Source organism: Mobula birostris, chromosome 31 (assembly GCF_030028105.1).
Source record: "Mobula birostris isolate sMobBir1 chromosome 31, sMobBir1.hap1, whole genome shotgun sequence".
Classification (NCBI taxonomy): Eukaryota; Metazoa; Chordata; class Chondrichthyes; order Myliobatiformes; family Myliobatidae; genus Mobula; species Mobula birostris.
This window is the reverse complement of record NC_092400.1, coordinates 15,024,083-15,043,855: the sequence shown is the minus strand read 5'-3', so window position 1 is coordinate 15,043,855 and position 19,773 is coordinate 15,024,083. Positions and strand designations below refer to the sequence as shown.

The 19,773-nt window shown below is 40.6% G+C and overlaps 1 protein-coding gene across 1 annotated transcript in view; it reads right to left on the bottom strand.

Moving 5' to 3' along the window:
• aacs (acetoacetyl-CoA synthetase) overlaps window positions 1–19,773 on the bottom strand; it is a 145,569-nt gene that overhangs the window by 82,886 nt on the left and 42,910 nt on the right. The window contains exon 5 of the mRNA XM_072247997.1: window positions 7,201–7,298. Coding sequence (XP_072104098.1) covers window positions 7,201–7,298 — 98 coding nt within the window. The remainder of the gene's footprint in view (window positions 1–7,200; window positions 7,299–19,773) is intronic.

The following is a 19,773-nucleotide window of genomic DNA, read 5'->3' as shown; positions in this document are numbered from 1 at the left end:
CTGCTTAGTAGCCTTGTGGTTTTAGTTTTGATGCTCCTGTAACGTTTGCCTGATGGCAGAAGAACAAACAGTTCATGGAGAGGGTGTGAGGGGTCCCTGAAGAGATCGATATCTAAATATCACCACATTCACAATTAAGCAAAGAAAGCAGAAACAAATACATATACTACTTCACCAAAGAACAGTAAGGTAATATTAACATAGAAAAATACAGCACAGTTCAGGCCCTCCGCCCACAGTGTTATGCTGACCTTTTATCCATCTAACACTTCTCTCCTGTGTAACACTACAGTTTCCTTTCATCCGTGTGTCTATTAATCTCAGTTAAAGATACACATAGGAAAATTAATACATCAGAACATGAGCAAGTTGGTTCAGGTAGCAAAGACAAAACCACTAGAATCCAATCATCAGGAAAAAGCTTCAGTAAAGATCATAAAAACAATGAGTGCTCTAAAGACAATTAATTAGGAGGTAATCAAAAGTCTGAGAAACTATTGATTAGTTAGGAATTATGCAACGTAAAATAAAATTAGGGATAACCATAACCATTTATTAAGGGTATAAATGGACAGAGTTTACATCAGAACCTTGGTAATTTAAATTATCTGTTTAGCAAATTTAAGATTATTTCACCCTGATCCTCATCAGAAGCACGACCGAAGTTAGCGATTAATGCGTCCAATCTAGATGTTTAATCAAAAACTAACAATGCAAACCCCACAGGATAGCCAAGTTGTTCCAATTTTCATCAGTCACTTCAATAACCCTGGTGAACTCTGGTGACCTCTCATGAAAATGAATGATCAGCCGATCTCTCAGAATTTAGAAAATAATTGCCTGTGATTAGTTAATTAATGATACTGGCATGGACAGGCCTAGACGCTAGCTTGCAGTTTTGCAACTCAAATCCATTCTGCGTCCTACAGCTCGGCTAACCCATTGTCAAATAATGAACCAGAAAGATTTCTCAGAATCAATGATGAACCAAAGGTATGCAAAAACCATCTGATCATAAATTGAAAGAACTCAAAACCATATCCAGAGTATCATATTTGAAAAAAAAATAGAGGGAGTAAAAACAACCTTTCAAGCTGAGAATTATCAACTTGCAGGTAAAACTACAGCTACAAGAATACCCAAATTAGGAACAAGATTAGGGCATTCATGTCTTCAGGCCTGCATTGCCTTTTAATAAGATCCTGGTTGATCTGAATGTAACTTCAACTGCATTCTCGTCTCATTGTCATAATCAAACACAGAAAATGCTGTAAAGATTCAGCAAATCAGGCCTCATCTGTGGAAGGTCAAAAGTCATCACAACTAAAAAGAAGGAATTAATAGAAGCTTGTAAAGCTGCAAGGAGGGTGGATGGTGGGGTGGGGGGGGGTATATTTCTGATAGGGTAAAACCAGGGTGACCATGAGGATAAGCTTTAAACAAAGTTAACTACTTGGTGAATGAATGGGAGCAGTTAAAGGTTGAGAACACAGACAAAAGACAAAATGGAGAGCAGGAAGACAAGTCCAGAGGATCAGACCGGAAATGTCTTCCACTCTGAGAGAGAGCAAAATAAAAGTGGCAGATGGTGGTGGGGGGGGGGGGGGGGGTGTAAATGCTGAGTTACAGTGACAGATGGATGACTTACAGACTGAGAAGTAAAGTTGCTGAAGTTGTAGATTTCAACATTGAGATAACTGTCATAATCATTCCCCCTTTGCTAGCTAATTGCTACTACAAGGTATTCAAAGATTCTGCATCCTCCGCCCTTTGAGGAAGAGAGTTCCAGGAAAGATTACAGTGAACAGTTACTAGTATATTGCCAGGACTTGACGACCTGAGTTCATAGGGTAAGGTTAAAGAGGTTTGGACCCCCTCATTCTCCTACGCTCCAGGGAATAGAGGTATATAAAATTATGAGGGTATCAATAGAGTAAACGCAAGCAGACTTTTTCCACTAAGGTTGAGTCAGACTAGAACTAGAGCTTCTAGTTGAGGGTGAAAGGTGAGATATTTAAGAGGAACCTGAGAGTGGTGAGAGTGTGGAGAGTATGCCAGCAGAAGTGTTGGATGCAGGATGCAACCTTTAGGAGAAGTTTGGATAAGTTTGGCAAGGAGGGCTATGGTCCAGGTGTGGGTCAATGGGACTAGGCAGAATAGCAGTCTAGCATGGACCAAATAGGACAAAGAACGTCTTTCTGTGCTGTAGTGTTCTACAACTCAATAACCCTCAGAGAGAAAATATTTTGTGATCTATGTCTTTTATTTTTGAACAGTGACTCAAAATTCTATTTTCTCCCAGAAGAGGAAACAACCTTTTCACTGCTGTCTGACAACACTCCATAGATCTTGTAAGATTCAATCAAATCTCTCTTTCAATACTGTCTCACGCATGCCAAATATAACTCAAGGATAACCTCCCTCTAGCTATAAGCAATAAAATTCTGTTAGCTTTCCTAATACTGGCGTCTTTCACATCCTGCAAATGCAAACCCTGATAGTTCTCTGTGTATCCAAGCTCAGCACTCTCCCATGATTCATAATTTTTTTCCTGCAAAAAAATCAAGTTCCAGTTTAATCGTCATTCAAACACACACGAATACCCACGAATACAGCCAAACAAAACAGTGTTCCTCCAGGGCCAAGGTGCAAAACACAGAACCTACAGTCATACACAGCACAAGGCACATATAGCACATTTATAATAGCAAGGAAACAAACAGCCGTACAAAAAAAATATACGTATATAATACAAATCTGACAATTTCACCTTTTCCCCACATTATTTTGCTGATGGTTGAGAGTAAACGAACTGTTAACAAACTAGATTGGGTTTGTCTCTCATGAATAGGACATAACTATGCGATTTCTACACTGTTGGATGGATGGTGTTATATCTGCACATGAGAGTAGTACAGTAGTAGAGCCATTTCTGGAGTGCAGGTCTGCATTACTGCAGCTGGGATGTTGTCTGGGCCCACAGTCATTTCTTGATATCACATGGAAGGAAAGAGAATGGCTCAGGACTTTTATCTATTATGGGGGGGGGGGGGATATCAAATAGCAGAAGAGATGGTTCATCCACTCAGCATTTTTGGCTGAATCTTGTTGCGAATGCTTCAGCCTTTTTCTCAGCACCCCCATGCTTCAACATCACTGATCCCCACAACAAGTCTTTGGAACTCTCTTCTTCAAAAGGATGATGGATTTTTTAAATATTTTTAAGGCAGAGGGAGATGGCTTAGCTCTGTCCACTGCATGCTGTTTATAGATAACAAGAACCCATCTCACATTTCATCACAAAGAAAATTGTTGGGCTGGTAAGGCCTGTTATCATGTCGTATTTCTAAATATAAACAAATATAACATAGACCAGTTCCTTTATTTTATACTGCCACCTCTTGAGAATGAACGGTAAAGCCCACACACACACAGTCACGGCAAACAATACTCCTTCAATAAAGAACAGGCAGTCAAATATTTGTAAAATGAAGTTTCAGTTTGGGTAATTGAATATTTTGTTGCCCATCAGTATACATTTTGCTCAGTGAGACACGATGGTTGAATTTTAAAAATAACAATTCATCTCCTTGCAATACAGGCATTAAAATAAATGCTCTGCTTGATATCCCACAGTTACCATTGCTCCAATTTCCCTTTCACTATCGCTTCGATTTCCCCTGAAACTCAACACCATGGTAAGCGTACAAAAGGTTAATATGTCAAATGTACTCCTGGAAAGAAAAAGGTTACCTAGTGTTTGCAGCCCAATTTGCTTAGCCATTTTACAGGTGTATGCTAAATTGCGATTCACTGTAAATAGAACGTCGTCACAATACATCAAGGTAACAACAATGTTTTCCATTTGTCATGCAACATTGACCTACTAAACCTTTCACTGTAGTTTTGTCAAACAGAAAAAGAAATGTTGCCCAACAACATCAGAAGATACGACAAAAACCCCTTAATCAAAGGGGAATAAGTGGGCAGCATGCTGTGGGGACCAGTGGATCACCAGTGTCTCTCTTCCACCCATCGGAGATACTTATCCAGAGCTCAACGCAGGATTAGCATTGTCAATTGTCCGTCCCATCCAACCAACAATCTCTTTGACCACCTACCATCAGACAGGAGGTACTACAGCATTAGGACAAGAACTGTTAGGATGGGAAGCAGCTTCTTCCCCCAGGCTATAAGAGCACTGAACGCCCTGCCACTACCCAGGACTCAATGTATGAAGCGCCAGTAACATTATACTGCTTATTTTTTAAACTTGTGCATAAATGCACCTTATTATTTGTTAATTTATTTGCAGTAATATTACTTATTCTTCTGTGTGAGTGAGAGGGTGTGAGAGCGAGGAGAGAGATGGAGCGATAGAGAGACACAGAGAGAGATAGAGAGATACATGTACAGTGTTGTGCACCTTGGCCCAGAGAAATGTTGTTTCATTTGGCAGGATACATGGGTATGGTTGAATGACAATAAACTGAACTCTCTTTCAGTTTTCTGTGTTTTCTTTCCTGTTGCCAATTGGTGGGTTGGAGTTCTGCATGGGTGATGTGTTGGTTTTTGTGAGAGGGAGGGCTTGGGGATTTGAGGTCTGACGTTCTTGTTGTTTATTCTGTGTGACCAATCTCTTAGTTTTTGTGTATGACAGAGGGGATTGGGGGTTTGGTGCTGTTGTCGCTGTTCTTTTTTTGCGAGGGAGGGGATTGGGGCGTTTGGAGTTTCATTTTCCAGGTGGACGATCTGTTAGTATTGTTTTGTACGAGGGAGGGGGCAGAGTTTTTTGGTTTGCGAGTTTTATTTGTTTCCTTTTCGTGTGGGGAGGGGCTTGATGTCTTTTCGTTCAAAGACTCCCGTGATTTTTCTGTATTTCATGGCTATCTGGAGAAGACAGATATCAGAGTTAAACTACGCCCCATATTTTAGACAGCAATGTCCTGCATAACATCAAGACCAACTTCTATTTTCTAAAAACAGGCTAATTTTAAAGTCCTTTATGGTCCTTCTTCATTCTGAGGTAATGACCTCCTATAATCATTAATTGGTCAACATTCTTTTCTTTGCTACCTCCTGGCAATCCCAAAGCTCTCCTGGCCAGTTTTTCATTCTTCGTCCGCCAGTAATTTGGAATCATCCCAACTTACGCTGCTCTTAATGCAAATCATACCAAGTCCCAGTCATCTATCATTCTTCAGCTTACTACCCTAGATTGGCTCCAACTTCAGCAGTGCCTCAATTTTAATACTTCCAACTGTTTGCTTTCTTCTCAACAGATCATTAGTTCATTCATAATCCTGCTATTTTGAAAACAAAAATCTAGCATTCATAACTCAAGCCATCACACACCAGCCATGCACAGGACTTAAATGCGAGTGAGTCACTGGCCAGTTGTTTTTTTCCATCTTCTCCTCTCCCCTTGAAAATCCAAGTCAAAGTCTCTTCCTTATCCTTTTCTGCACATAAGTGTAAACCGGGAGATTTTAAGAGGAAAATTAATTAATTACTGAACACTTTATTATAATCTTATTTCCACAGCCAACGTACTTGGCAGAATTACAAGAAGCAAAGTCCCCACTTACTAACTACAAGGAACTGAAGCAATATATTCACGTTCATGAGATTTAGAAGCGATATTTCTGCAAAATATGCAATGATAATTTGAAGGGTATGGAAATGATTCTGGAGTAAAGGCAATTTTAACTGTTCTCATTATAGAAATATTTCAGGACACAAGCAATAGGCTGGAGCATGTCCACCATATAGTTATTAAAATGTGCTCCTACCTCCCACGTTGTCTTCGTAAATTTGAAAGAAACGTTTACTGCAAATAAATACCTTCTGGACTGGGCAGCAAAAGCATGGTCCCATTTACAAATATTTCAAAAATGAAGCAAAGTACCAAAAACTAATGTTGGATCCTTGCTTAATTTCTGACTTTAGGGTTCTTCCAAAAGTCAAAAATGGTGAGCAGTCTTCATTCCAAGGTTTCAGTTAATGTTAGAGTACAAACAACATACAAATACTAAGCAAACTAAATAAAGAGCTGAGAAACAATGCTAGAGGGGAATTAATGCCAAGGGGTGTAAGACAAAGGAATAAAGATGGTGTTTCTGAAAAATCTATTACTTTTATAAACAAGATAAAGAAAACTCCTTAGAAAGTGATGAATTAATTAATAGGCTACATAATTAAAATAATTACATTGTGTGGGTAATGTGCTAATACTTGACCAATGAAAAATCAGAAAGGTGACAAATCATTAGTTTAGCTGCTATACCGCTTTCTGCCAGTGTGTGAAAAATACACGAGTATGTTAAGAAGTAAAAATCTTATTTTAAAAAATTGTTAAAAAAAGACAGTGGTTTCCAGAGCTAACAATCCCACAAAGGTTGGGTCCTCTGTGCAAATTACTGCAGCTACTTACATCAGAGCACCATGTAATAATGCTGTATCCCACATTAGCAAATGCATTAATTCTAATTAGAAATTTCATTGCCATGTGTGAATTTTATATTCACCTCTGTTAAGACAGTGGTGACACCTCTTCCCATTCCTCAGCCACTCAAACTCAAATGTCTCAGAGTAGAATGGAATGGGTGTGACAAAGACTCATCATCACCTTCCATCCCAACCCATGCAAAACTAGCACATTTTAGCCCTCAAAACATCAGGTGTTGATAAAATTCTTTATGTACTATTACTGCAGGTTCACAAAGGTCAAAGTTCTTCCTTCAAACCACCAGCTAGTGAGCTCAAGTTGAAGATACACAGCATGCAGCTGTTCAATGAAGTACAGAAGTAGCTCAGCTGACATGATCTTGCCTCTTAATTATCCCATTAATACCTGCAGCCCAAGTTGACATATGGAAGATCAGACTACCAGAGCATCATTTCCTAGACGTTAACATTTTCAGAAGACCAGAGAAAAGGTGTTTGAGAAAGAACAGCAAAAGAAAAAGGGAGGATGTCAATCCAGGGACAATTCTTCCTCTTTTGTAGTCTGAACAAAATACAAGTTGTACTAAACCGAGCAGTGTGGAAAGAAAATGAGTCATTCCCTCTCCTTTAGGTGTAGAGTTTAAAACAAGCCCCATTGGACAACACGTGGAAAAAAATGAAAAGGCATTGAAGTCAGCAAACAGATATTTGTAGCTAATTACTCATATTTCACACGATGGTCAAAATACTTACATTTACACCAAAGTCGGGGGCCGTTGAACTCCAAATGGCACCAATACTAGCCGTGGCTAACATGGCTTCAACTGCTTGAATACAGTTTGGAAGATAACCTGGAATGAAATGAAAAGTAGTTCATCAAAATTGTATTCAAAATATTAACACCACTGAGAAAAAAACTATTTAATTCCTTTCACAGCTTTATTAGATTCCATTGAGTTTTGTAATCAATACATTTCTCCTGCAATGTTGTCAGCATTAGTTATGCAAACATTGTAATCAATTTGTGCAAAGGGTTCAATGTACAAAACATGATCAATTGTTTTAATTGAGATTTACTGTATATAGTGGGAGTCTGCTCCTGCTCTACTTCAAACAATGCCAAACTTGCCTGAGTAGTCGGACAGGTGGTTTCACATTTTAACAAAACCTTAATGACTTCAGTAATACAGGACTACACATCCTAGTGCCAGCCTCATCTACTTGAAAACATTCTGCTGCTGACTTGCAACGTGCAACTCTACACCAGAAGCAAGTATCAGCTTCAGGCGACACTGGTGAGGCGCAGCGACGACTTGTGGGTAGCAAACAAAACAAAAAGTTCCTGTTTGTATTAATCACACTTTTTCCTCGGATGCAATCACTGCAATCAATAGTGTGCAACTTCCCTGGCATTTTTAGGGTGTGAACTGAGGTCTCAAACGTGCAGGATGATTTGTGACGTGGTGTGTACGGGCCAAATCAAGGCGGCTTGGCCTGGGCACGAGAGTAGGGAATGAGCCAATGTTTGGCCTTTCCTGGAGCAGACTTGGAAGCATTTCAACGTGCCAGAAGCGAGGCGAGGAGAGCGGAGGCGAGGAGAGCGGAGGCGATGCAGGGTCGAGGTGATGGGGCCTGGGCCCGAGACTGAGGAAGGACCCAAGGTTTGATCGATTTAAACTCAGGGCCAGAAAAATTCAGGGTGTCAGGACCAGAGGCAAGGGTCGGGCCAGTTCAGCTCGCTGCTCTGAGGGATTTAGTCGTCTCTGCACTGAACTCAGGACATGGGCTGCAATAAACGGGCTCCTGAATTGGCTGCAGCGATCACAGGCTTCATTGCTGTGTACTCAATTACGTAAACTTCTGCTCTGAATGTTATCTGCTTACTTTTATTGGTTGCACTATTTGTGAACCCACGTGCTACTTAGATGAGATAAAGATTACTTTTGGGAAGTACAGGTTCTCTCTATGCCTCTCTGATCATCATTACTAAGGGATGACGGTTATTACAGAATTGGCGTCCGTGGGTAAGGACTCGAGGATAAATCTCTTCGGTAAGTCAGCGAGAAACTCAAGTTGGACCATGTGCGTGAGGTGCAGAGGTCTGGGGCTGGGTAGTTAGTGATTACTAATCCAGGATGAAGAACTCAGGGAATTTTGCAAGTCGAAAGGACTTGTTAAGTACAGGCTCTGTCTGTGTCACTCTGATCGATGTTACCAAGGGGTGATCCTTATAACAATACTTTGGTAATAAATGTACTTTGAACTTTGAAGTATGCCACCACTAAACCAAGCTCTCCAAAGCTACAGTGAACTTAGATACAAGTTGCTGGACAATTGGACTGTGTGAATCAATAAAATACACCTGTTCCCAACTTAAGTTATAACACCATTGTTGACCTGCACACAACATTGGTCATGCTGCATATTCACGGTAGAACAGGTTGAAGTCAGGTACAGTTACATGGCAAGTTAAAATACAGATCTATCAAAGGTCAATGTAAGCATATTATCAAAGTACATACACATCATCATTTACTACCCTGAAATTCATTTTCTTGCAATAAGTACAAGAAACACAATGGAATCAATGAAAGACCAGATCCAGCAGCACAGACAATCAACCAGTGTACAAAAGATAACAGACTATGCAAATACAAAAAAATTCGACAGATGACACGAGATGAAATGTCCTTGAAAGTGAATCCATGGTTGTGGGAACATTTCAGCATTGGAGCAAGTGGAGTGATCTCCTCTGTTTCAAGAGCCTGGTGGTTGAGGGAGAAGAACTGCTCCTAAATCTGGTGTTGAGAGTCCTGAGGCCCCTGTACCCCTCCTTGATGGCAGCTGGGAGACGAGAGCATGGCCTGGATGGTGGGGGTTCCTGATGACAGGTGCTGCTTTCCTGCGACAGCGCTCCATGTAGGTGAGTTCAGTAGTGGGGAGGGCTTTACCTGTGATGGACTGGGCCAAATCCAGGCCTCTTGTAGGTTTCGCTCTTCAAGGGTATTGGTATTTCCATACCAGGCCGTGATGCAACCAGTCGACGTACTCTCCACCACACAACTATAGAAATGTGTCAAAGTCTTCGATGACAAGCCAATCTTCACAAACTTCTAAAGAAAATAGTAGAGGCACTGCCATGCTTTCTTTGTAATTGAATTTACCTGTGGACCCAGGACAGTCCTCTGAAATGATAACACTGAGCAATTTAAAGTTGCTGACCCTCTCCACCTCTGATTCCCCAAGGAGGACTAGATCATGGACCTCAGGTTTCCTCCTCCTAAAGTCAACATTAGGTCCAGAGGAAAGCTACGGACATAAACAATGACTGCCTATCTCTTTCCATAGATGTTGCCCGGCCTGCTGAGCTCACCCAGCACTGCTGTGTGTTGCATGCGGTCACATTTGACAGGTGACCTATCTGCAGGAGTGTTTGCTTTGCAATGACTCAGACTAGGAAATGGAGAAGTGAAACACAAAGATGCCGATTTTGATGAGAATCTTGGGCCAAATTTTTACAACACTTACTAATATTGTGCAAGCTCCCTTTCCAAATGTCACTCAAAGTTATCTGAATTACAAACAGTTGCGTATAAGAGCAAACTATGATCGGTGTCAGCCACACACAAAGATTTTCGTTTGCAATACAAGTTTAAGGGAAGTGTGACAAACATTGATAATTTCCCCCGCTGAATTTTTATTCTTTCTGTCTCCGCCTGGGATGCCATGACATAATCTTGAGCTAGGAAGAGTATGCTACTCTAGAATTTTTATCCACCAAAATTATCAGTTCAAAAATTTCTAACACATGCAGCAAGAGGCTGCAATAATGACTCGCAATGCTATGGGGGAAAGTACCATATACCTTGATCCCTTGCAAACCAGTTATATCCCATCCGATCTACCTTTTCAATTCTAATTACTTCTGCGCACCCCCCCCCACCTTAATTTAGTTTTGCTTTGAGCATTAAAGAGGCAGAAGGACAATCATGAAAAGTGGTTTAGCCTTAATCTCAAAACTCAGTGCTTTTTTTTATGATCAGCTCTGTACTGGCTACTCCAGAGTTGGAGACAAAAATAATCTATAGTTTCACATTCAGTTCAAGATGAAGATACAGTATACACTCAGCGAGCACATTATCAACACCTGCTCATTAACGCAAATATCTAATCAGCCAATTGTGTGGCAACAACTCAATTCATAAAAGCATGCAGAAATGGTCAAGAGGGTCAGTTGTTGTTCAGAATGAGGAAGGAATGTGGTCTAAGTGACTTTGGCCGTGGTATAATTGTTGGTGCTAGACAGGGTAAAACTATAAACATCCAGTGCACGGTTGTTTTGTGGGCAAAAAACCTTTGTTAATGAGAGAGGTCAGAGGAGAATGGCCAGATTGCTTCAAGCTGACAGGAAGGCAACAGTAATTCAAAAAACCACATGTTCCAACAGTGATGTGCAGACCACATCAAATCTTGAAGGGGCCGGGCTTCAGCAGTAGAAGACATTCCCATAATCGTGATTGAGAAGTTGCAGAACCTGAGACTCTGTACCTCCAGCTGCAATTGGATCCTTGACTTCCTAACTGGAAGACCACAATCTGCAGTGATTTGTGATAACATATCCTCCTTGCTGACGATCAACAGTGGCGCAGCTCAGGGGTGTGTGCTCAGCCCACTGTTCTACTCTCTATATACACATGACTGTGTGGCTAAGCATAGCTCAAATACCATCTATAAATTTATTGACGATACAACCATTGTTGATAGAATCTCAGGTGGTGACAAGACGGCATACAGGAGTGAGATATGCCAACTAGTTGAGTGGTGCCACAACAACATCCTGGCACTCAACGTCAGTAAGATGAAAGAGCTGATTGTGGATTTCAGGAAGTGTAAGATGAAGGAACACATACCAATCCTCAGAGGGATCAGAAGTGGAGAGAGTGAGCAGTTTCAAGTTCCTGGGTGTCAAGATCTCTGAGGATCTAACCTGGTCCCAACATATTGATGTAGTTATAAAGAAGGCAAGAGAGCAGCTATACCTTACTAGGAGTTTGAAGAGATTTGGCATGTCAACAAATACACTCAAAAACTTCTATAGTTGTACCGTGGAGAGCATTCTGACAGGCTGCATCCCTGTCTGGTACGGACAGGACCGAAAGAAGCTGCCGAAGGTTGTAAATCTAGTCAGCTCCATCTTGGGTAATGGCATACAAAGTATCCAGGACATCTTTAGGGAGCGGTATCTCAGAAAGGCAGCGTCCATTATTAAGGACCTCCAGCACCCAGGGCATGCCCTTTTCTCACTGTTACCATCAGGTAGGAGGTACAGAAGCCTGAAGGCACACACTCAGCGATTCAGGAACAGCTTCTTCCCCTCTGCCATCCGATTTCTAAATGGACATTGAATCCTTGGACACAACCTCACTTTTTTAATATACAGTATTTCTGGTTTTTGCACTTTTTAAAATCTATTCAATACACATATACTGTAATTGACTTACTTGTTTATTTTTTTTCTCTTCTAGATTATGTATTGCACTGAACTGCTGCTACCAAGTTAACAAATTTCACATCATATGCCAGTGATAATACACTTGGTTCTGATTCTGACCATAAGCATACATTCAGGGACTTCTTTATTAGGTTCATGAGATATCTAATAAAATGGCCACTGAGTGTATTATGTGTCTTGAAGTACTTCATGCTGAAATCAAGTAAAATTTGTATAATATGCATCAAAATTATTCTTTGCATTTCTGGTTAGATGCTAACTGCATTTCATTGGCTTTGTATCTGTACTCAGCACAATGACAATAAAGTTGAATATAATCTAATCTTAAAAAAAAATTACCTACTACAGCTAAAGAGAGCTATATTAAAATGCAACAGTTATATTTATATAAATATGTATTAATTGCATCAATTTAAACCCCAAATTATATTATTCACATTTTTATAGATCAACTGAATAGATCAAAATGATGACACTATTTAAAATTTCTAGCCTTCGCATTATTTTTCCAAGCTAAGTGCCCCACTGAGAGTTTTGGAGGTATATGATACAGTACCTGTGGCCAGAAACTGGATGCTTATTTCCTTTTGTTTTTGCGTGTGCCTGCGTGTGTGCAAGTCTGTGCGTGTGCGTGTCCGTGCGTACACCCGTGATGATGTCTTTTTCATGGCTTTTTACAAGGCGCGGAGCGAGAAAGACAGACTGTGTGTCACGCCACTCTTCACACAGACATTTCTGCAGTATTTTCCCTTTACTTTACGAGGTCGAGTTGCGATCTCGACACTCAATCCGGCATGGATGGAAAGCATACTCGGGAGTGGACCCGACTAGTTTCAAACCCGGGAACCTCCGCTCCCGGGTCCAGCGCCAACGTCGTTGCGCCACAGGCCGGCCCTTGGGTGCTTATTTCCAACACTATAAATGAAAATGCAAAGCAACTGGAAATACAAGATAAATAAGCTAATTAAGAAATACAAATGTCTAACAGGAGATAATGGATTTAATTTTTCTTTAAAAATCTTTACCAACCTTAATCCAGCTACAGTTAAGTAATTTAAGCACTAATCTACATAAAGGAAATATAAAATGAATAAAGTCTCTTTAGACTTTAATTATTTTTTGACCCAGCGATTGTGTTACTAAACTTACATTGTCCTCTTTGGAAAACCATTCTGAAGTGTTCAGAAATAATTATTTCTAAAAGCTTAAGTTAGTTCTTTCCTTTTCCCAATTGGCATTAAACACATAATTTTCCCTTTTTAAACTGTTATACTTCCCAAAATTAATACAAAGACAACTTAAGAAATCACTGGTGTAGGACAAGCAAAAAAAAATAGGAAATTAAACAAGTTTAGCTGCATTGAAAGACATAAACTTTAACAAAATAAAAGCTGTGATCCTCTGGCAACCATATACCTTCTCAACAGCCTTTTTGCTCTTTAAGGACCTGTGACCGTACATTATAAGGTTTTTTCTGATTTTCCACGCAATTCTATTTAGAGTGTAGCAGGAATGGCAAATCAGCATTTCGGGTTACAAGGCCTTTGGTTAAGATAGAGAATTTTCTGGGTTCATGACAGATGAGATGGTCAAGAAGAAGAGGATGAAATCCAAATACATCTTCTAGCATGAGATCCACAGCCCTGGAGGTCATGGGTCTCTTCGAGACGGTGAGCAGTTTCAGATTCCTGGGCGTCCACATCTCAGAGGATCTACTCTGCACCTAACACATTGATGAAATCATGAAGGAGGTGTGCGAGCAGCTCTTCTAAGTTTCTATAGATGTATGCTAGACCATAAGACATAGGAGCAGAATTAGGCCACTTGACCCATTGAGTCTGCTCCGCCATTTCATCATGGCTGATCCAATTTTCCTCTCAGCCCCAATCTCCTGCCTTCTCCCCGTATCCCTTCATGCCCTGGCCAATCAAGAATCTATCTTCCTTCCTGTCATACATAAGGACTTCACCTCCACAGCTGCTTGTGGCAAAGAATTCTACAGATTCACCACACTCTGACGAAAGAAATTTCCCCTCATCTTCGTTCTAAAAGGACGCCCCTTTATTGTGAGGCTGTGTCCTCTGCTCTTAGACTCTCACACCGTAGGAAGCCATCCTCTACATCCACTCTATCAAAGCCTTTCACCACCTGATACGTTTCAATGAGGTCACCCCTCATTCTTCTGAATTCCAGTGAACAAGGGCCCTGAGTCCTCAAATGCTCTTCATATAACAAGTCATTCAATCCTGGAACCATTTTCGTGGACCTCCATTGAACCTTCTCCAGTGGCCTTCTTCACCACAGATTCAACCTGAAAATTAAACTTCAGGGAATCCTGCACAAGGACTCCCAAGTCCCTTTGCACCTCAGATTTCTGCATTTTCTCTCCATTTCGAAAATAGTCGACCCTTTAATTTCTTCTACCAAAGTGCATGACCATACACTTCCCGACACGGTATTCCATCTGCCATTTCTTTAGCCATTCTCCTAATCTAAGTCCTTCTGTAGCCTTTCTGTTCCTCAAAACTGCCTGCCCCTCCACCCATCTTCATATCGTCTGCAAGCTTTGCAACAAAGCCAACAATGCATTGACATAGAACGCAAAAAGAGCCAGTCCCAACATAGACCCCTGTGGAACATCACTAGTCACCGGCAGCCAAACAGAAAAAGCTCCCTTTGTGTGGGAGAGCATTCTGAACTGGTAGCACCCCTGACTGGTTCAAATGCACAGGATCGCAAAAGGCTGAAGAGGGTTGGGAATTCAGCCAGCTCCATCAAGGACACAACCCTTCCCACCATCGAGGACATCTTCAAAAGAAAGTATCTCAAGAAGAACGATTAATCACAAAGGACCCTTGCCATCCAGGACATGCCCATTTCTTGCTACTACCATTGAGGAGGTGATACACAGTCAGAAGAGCTGCAATTCAGAAACAGCTTCTTTCTTTCTGCCATCATTTTTCTGACACGTCCATGAACACTACATTCTCATTCATTCATTTTTGTATTATTGTCATTTATAGCAACTTTATGTCTTTGCACTCCACAGCTGCTAAAAACCAACAAATTTCACATCATTTAAGTCAGGGACAATGAAGTCTGATATTGTTTAGGAGAGTTTCTGCCTCCACAACTTTTTATAGTGCTGAGTTCCAGAGCGCTATCCATCTCTAGCTGTAAAAAGTCTTGCAACCTTCTCTTCTAATTCTTCCTCCAATAACCTTAAATTGCTTCCCGTTTTTGATTGCTAAAGGAAATATGTCCTGTGTATTTACTCAGTCTGAACCCTTCATGATTTTGTACACATCAGTAAGTCTCCTTTCAGCTTCATCCATTCCAATTTTTTTGAAACTTGCTTATCTAATCTTTCCCGATAGCTACAGTTTCTAGCTCTGACAAAATCTTTGTAAATATCTTCTGAAACTTCTCCAGTATGACCACAACACAAGCAGTGGACCAACTATAAACATGAGAAATTCTGCAGATGCTGGAAGTCCACACACAAAAAGCTGGAAGAAGTCAACAGGTCAGTCAGCATCCACAGAAGTGAAGAAACAATCAGACTGAGACCCTTCTTCTGGACAAACTATGTTTTATGTAGTTCGGATGTATCCTTCCTGATTTTGCTTCAACTAACAGAGAAAAGCAAATGAGCACAACTTCTTGATCACCTTATTGACCTTTAAGGATATGTGCACATACAGTCCTTATGTTCTTCCACATCATTCAAAATTCCCTTGCTTTGTTGTCCTCCCCAAGTCCATTAGCAGTTTGGCAGTCTAAACCTGTTCCTTTGTGAAAATGTGTTTATATCCTTCATAAATATATGTCATTACTTCTAAACTTTTTCCAGTAGCTGATTCCATTCTTATGCTAAATCACTTCTCGTTAGGGGATTAAAGAAGGATTTAGCAAAATTAGTTTATGAATATTTTGTATTGGGGCATTATGGGCAAATGAAGGAAACAACAAACAAAACAGGGGCAATCACATTGCTTCATTATTTTTCTACAGGCTTCGAAAGAGTGAGAATGAGATAGTAGTGCAAATAGTCAAGCGAGTTTCTAAGCACTGATTAGGTAAACAGGCAGTAATGGAGTTAAATTACCCCCTCTTCAATTTGGATAATCATGTTCCAGCGCAGGAAGATGCAGGAAGTCTCAAACTGTACTTGAGACAATACTAATCAACATGGAAGAAGGGCAATATGCTTGTAATTTTTGAAGCATGAATATCAACCATTGGAAATGGCAATAAGGATCATAATTGGTTGAATTTCAAAATTCTAAGATGCATCACTGTTTCCCCAGAAAGAAAGTAGTTCTCTTGATTGGCTTCTTCATAATTTCACAGGCCTTGTAATTACTGATTCTCCCTGTCAGTGGATGAAGATTAGGGCTCTCAGTGAGTTTGGTACTTGGTGAGTTTTAGCTGACGAAGTGGAAGGACAGATTAGTAAGCTTGCAGATGACACCAAGGTTGGCGGTGCTGTAGACATTGTAGAAGGTTGATAATGCAGACATCCCACCTCTCCCGGAAGTTCCGGGAGTCTCCTGCATATTAATAGTGGCTCCCTGATGCCCGCAAATTATACACAATATCACGGAAATCAATTTTGTTGAGAGAGCGCGCGCGGGAGCGAGAGAGCGAGTGCAAGAGCAAGAAAGCAAGTGCGAAAGCGAGCGCGAGAGAGCGAGAGCGAGAAAGCAAGCGCGAGAGAGAGTGACCATGAGCGAGAGAGCGTGCGCGCAAGAGAGAAGACAGCAAGAACGAGAGAGTTTCAAAAAAAAAGTCAGGGTGGCAGAGTGTTCCAAAAAAAGAAAATATAAAACGTACGTCACCCCAGACTACACTAAAATGTACCCCTGCCTAGTAGGGGTCAAAAATAATGACAGTGTTGCTCACTGCACTGTTTGCAACAGTGACTTTTCTATTGCCCATGGTGGCTTAAGACTGTAAGAGACATGTTGAGGTGAGTTTAACAGGTGTGATTCGTTCATTAGCATAGTTAACGTTATTTAAACTAGCTGGCTAGCTGCTAAGGAGCTACTCTATTGCAGACATCCCACCTCTCCCAGAAGTTCCGGGAGTCTCCCACAAGTTGATGGTGCTACCTCCCTGAAATGAGTTTTTGCAGGGTGGGATGTCTGATAATGAGATATTAACAGGATGCAGTGCCGGAGTGACAAGTGGATTTTTTCAGGGTAAATCTTACATAATTATGCTCAGTGTACTATTCCCCAGTTACCATTAGTTAGAAAATTATATCAGGCTCTCTCCATAAGGATTAGAAAAGGCAATCTGATATTAATCAAATTTTGTTTCCCCAAGGCAATTCTTGTTAGTACACAATCATAATTAAGACACTGCTTTAAGATATCCTATTTAATAAACAGAAAGCCTCTTGCCACCAGCTTTTATGAACATCAAGACTGAAAGTTTACTAATAACTAGATGAAAAAAAAGACAGCAAGGCCCACAACATTGAAGAATGACTAGACCATGTGCTTGGAAGTTAAACAAAAAAGTTTGCTTTTGGAAATTATGATGTCAAAAGTCACATGCTTACATTTTACAGTGCATTCATTTGGAAATGGCTTGAGACTTAAGGAATGAACTTCAATTGCAATATTTATTTAAGTATTTATAACATCATAACAAGTCCTCTCTCTCTCTCTCTGTATTCTCTACTGCCCATTACGTGGGCAGCAATGAAGGTCCTTTATACCTGAACCCCGCCAGTAGCTACTGTCAGTCATGCAAGTCCCAGTGGAAACTCAAGAATACCAGCACACTCAGACGTAGAAGGAATCTTCATTGCCGTTTCCATAACAATTTTGTTTTACTAGTCAGGATAGTTATCCCTGAGCTGAACTCCCGAATTTGGAGGACTGGTGGACCAGTCTGTCTGGCCTTTACATTTGATCTGTTTGGAATGGGTGACCCTACCAAGAGCCAAAGCATAAAGCCACGACTCCAGCCAACATCATGCTCCAGGTCACTGAGGCACTCCAGCCTCCAAATCCTATGACAAGGTTGGGGTCCTTTTGGACAATGCCCTCTATGGCATGCAAAAAATGAATTTGACAGTGTCGATTTAAAATATTGTGCTTCCATGCACTTCAGCAAGAATACAAATTGATTAGACGAATCGAAAATAAAACTTGACAAGCAATTTTTTCAAAGGTTATGTGAAATGATACATGCAAGTTTATTAACCCAATACGGATTGTAACAAGAATTTGCACCTGATCACTTCTGAGAATCTATGCAATTAAAATATGAAAATCCACAGAATCAGTGGATCAGTTTTAACATGAAGCAGGCTCCCAGTCCACGGAGTCAGTAGTGACTGCTCATATTAATCATGAATCAAGGAATGTGATCCAAGCCTCGGGAAAACACACTTAAAGGCAAAAGGGTGTGTACATTCCGTGGTTTTGAGAACATTCACAACTCCCTTCCGAACAAAAGCAACACACAGCCAGCCATCTGCAGTGTGACATGGATTATCACCCCGATCACTAACAGCGCAATCTCTAATGTAGTATGTTACATCGAGATAGCTATGTGATTGAACACCTTTGAACAAAGTATTTCAACAACACAAACATCACCACTGCCCTCCTCCGGTTCTACACTCGTACAATCATATTCTTGGGAGAAACATTAAATAATCAAATGTACTGAAATATACCAAGGACCAGCAACTCAGGCTATGGGAGATTTTAACAGAATACACCAATTAGCGTATCAAGCGGAATCTATGGATGCAAAAGGTGCCCATTAGCGTTTTGGGTCAAAACCCTGCATCAGGGTTGAGGGGGAACAGGAAAGATTTTCAGTATATAGCACTATGGTGGTAGGAGAGCATACAGGCCAGTAGGTGATAGGTGAAAACAGATGGGGGGAGACAGGTGGGCAGTTTTATATATATATATATATATATATATATATATATATATATATATATATATATATATATACACACAAACACACACAAAGGACGGGATCAGCTGCCAAAGGAACAACCTTTAAAAGACACCTTGACAGTGATATGGATTGGATAAGTTTAAGAGGTTATGGTTTAAATGAGGCTAGCTTGGATGGGATATCTTGGTCAGCATGGATCAGTCGGGTCAAAGGGCTTGTTTCCATGCTGTATGACTCTACAACTATGAGGCACGTGGGATGGAGCTCAGTAGGTATGGATAGATGGAATCTGGGAGGAGGAAGGCATGGGGAAAGGTGAACGACGAGAGAAGAAAGCTTGGTGGACAGGTGAGCGTGCGTGGGAGAGAACACTGAGAATGTGGAAAATTCAATGTCCGGTTCCGAGTATCCAATACTGTTGACCTCCCACACAAGAAATGAATCATCAATGAGATGCTGTGTAGTGAACCACATGCAGGTTTAATTTTAGACTTCTGCTATTTTTATATAATTTTTTTTTAAAAGATGCATCAATTATCCTTCTCGGCAAGGGCCATGCTGAGGAAGAAACCAAAACTACTGTCAGATTAAAAGCTAAATTATAAAGACATTCAATGATTTCAATGTTCAAAGTACATTTATTATCGACGTACGTATACATTACACAAACTTGAGATTTGTCTCCTTACAGGCAGCCACAAAACAAGAAACCCAAAAAAAAACATTAAAATTGAGCGAGAGCGAGAGAATGAGACACATAGAGACAGAGACACAGAAAAAAAATGAATGGTGGTTTCCCAATGATTTAATAGGAGAGCAATATTTAATACAAGTCAAAACCTAAGAAAAAAGGTCACACATATCAATGTGGCTTATTCTTA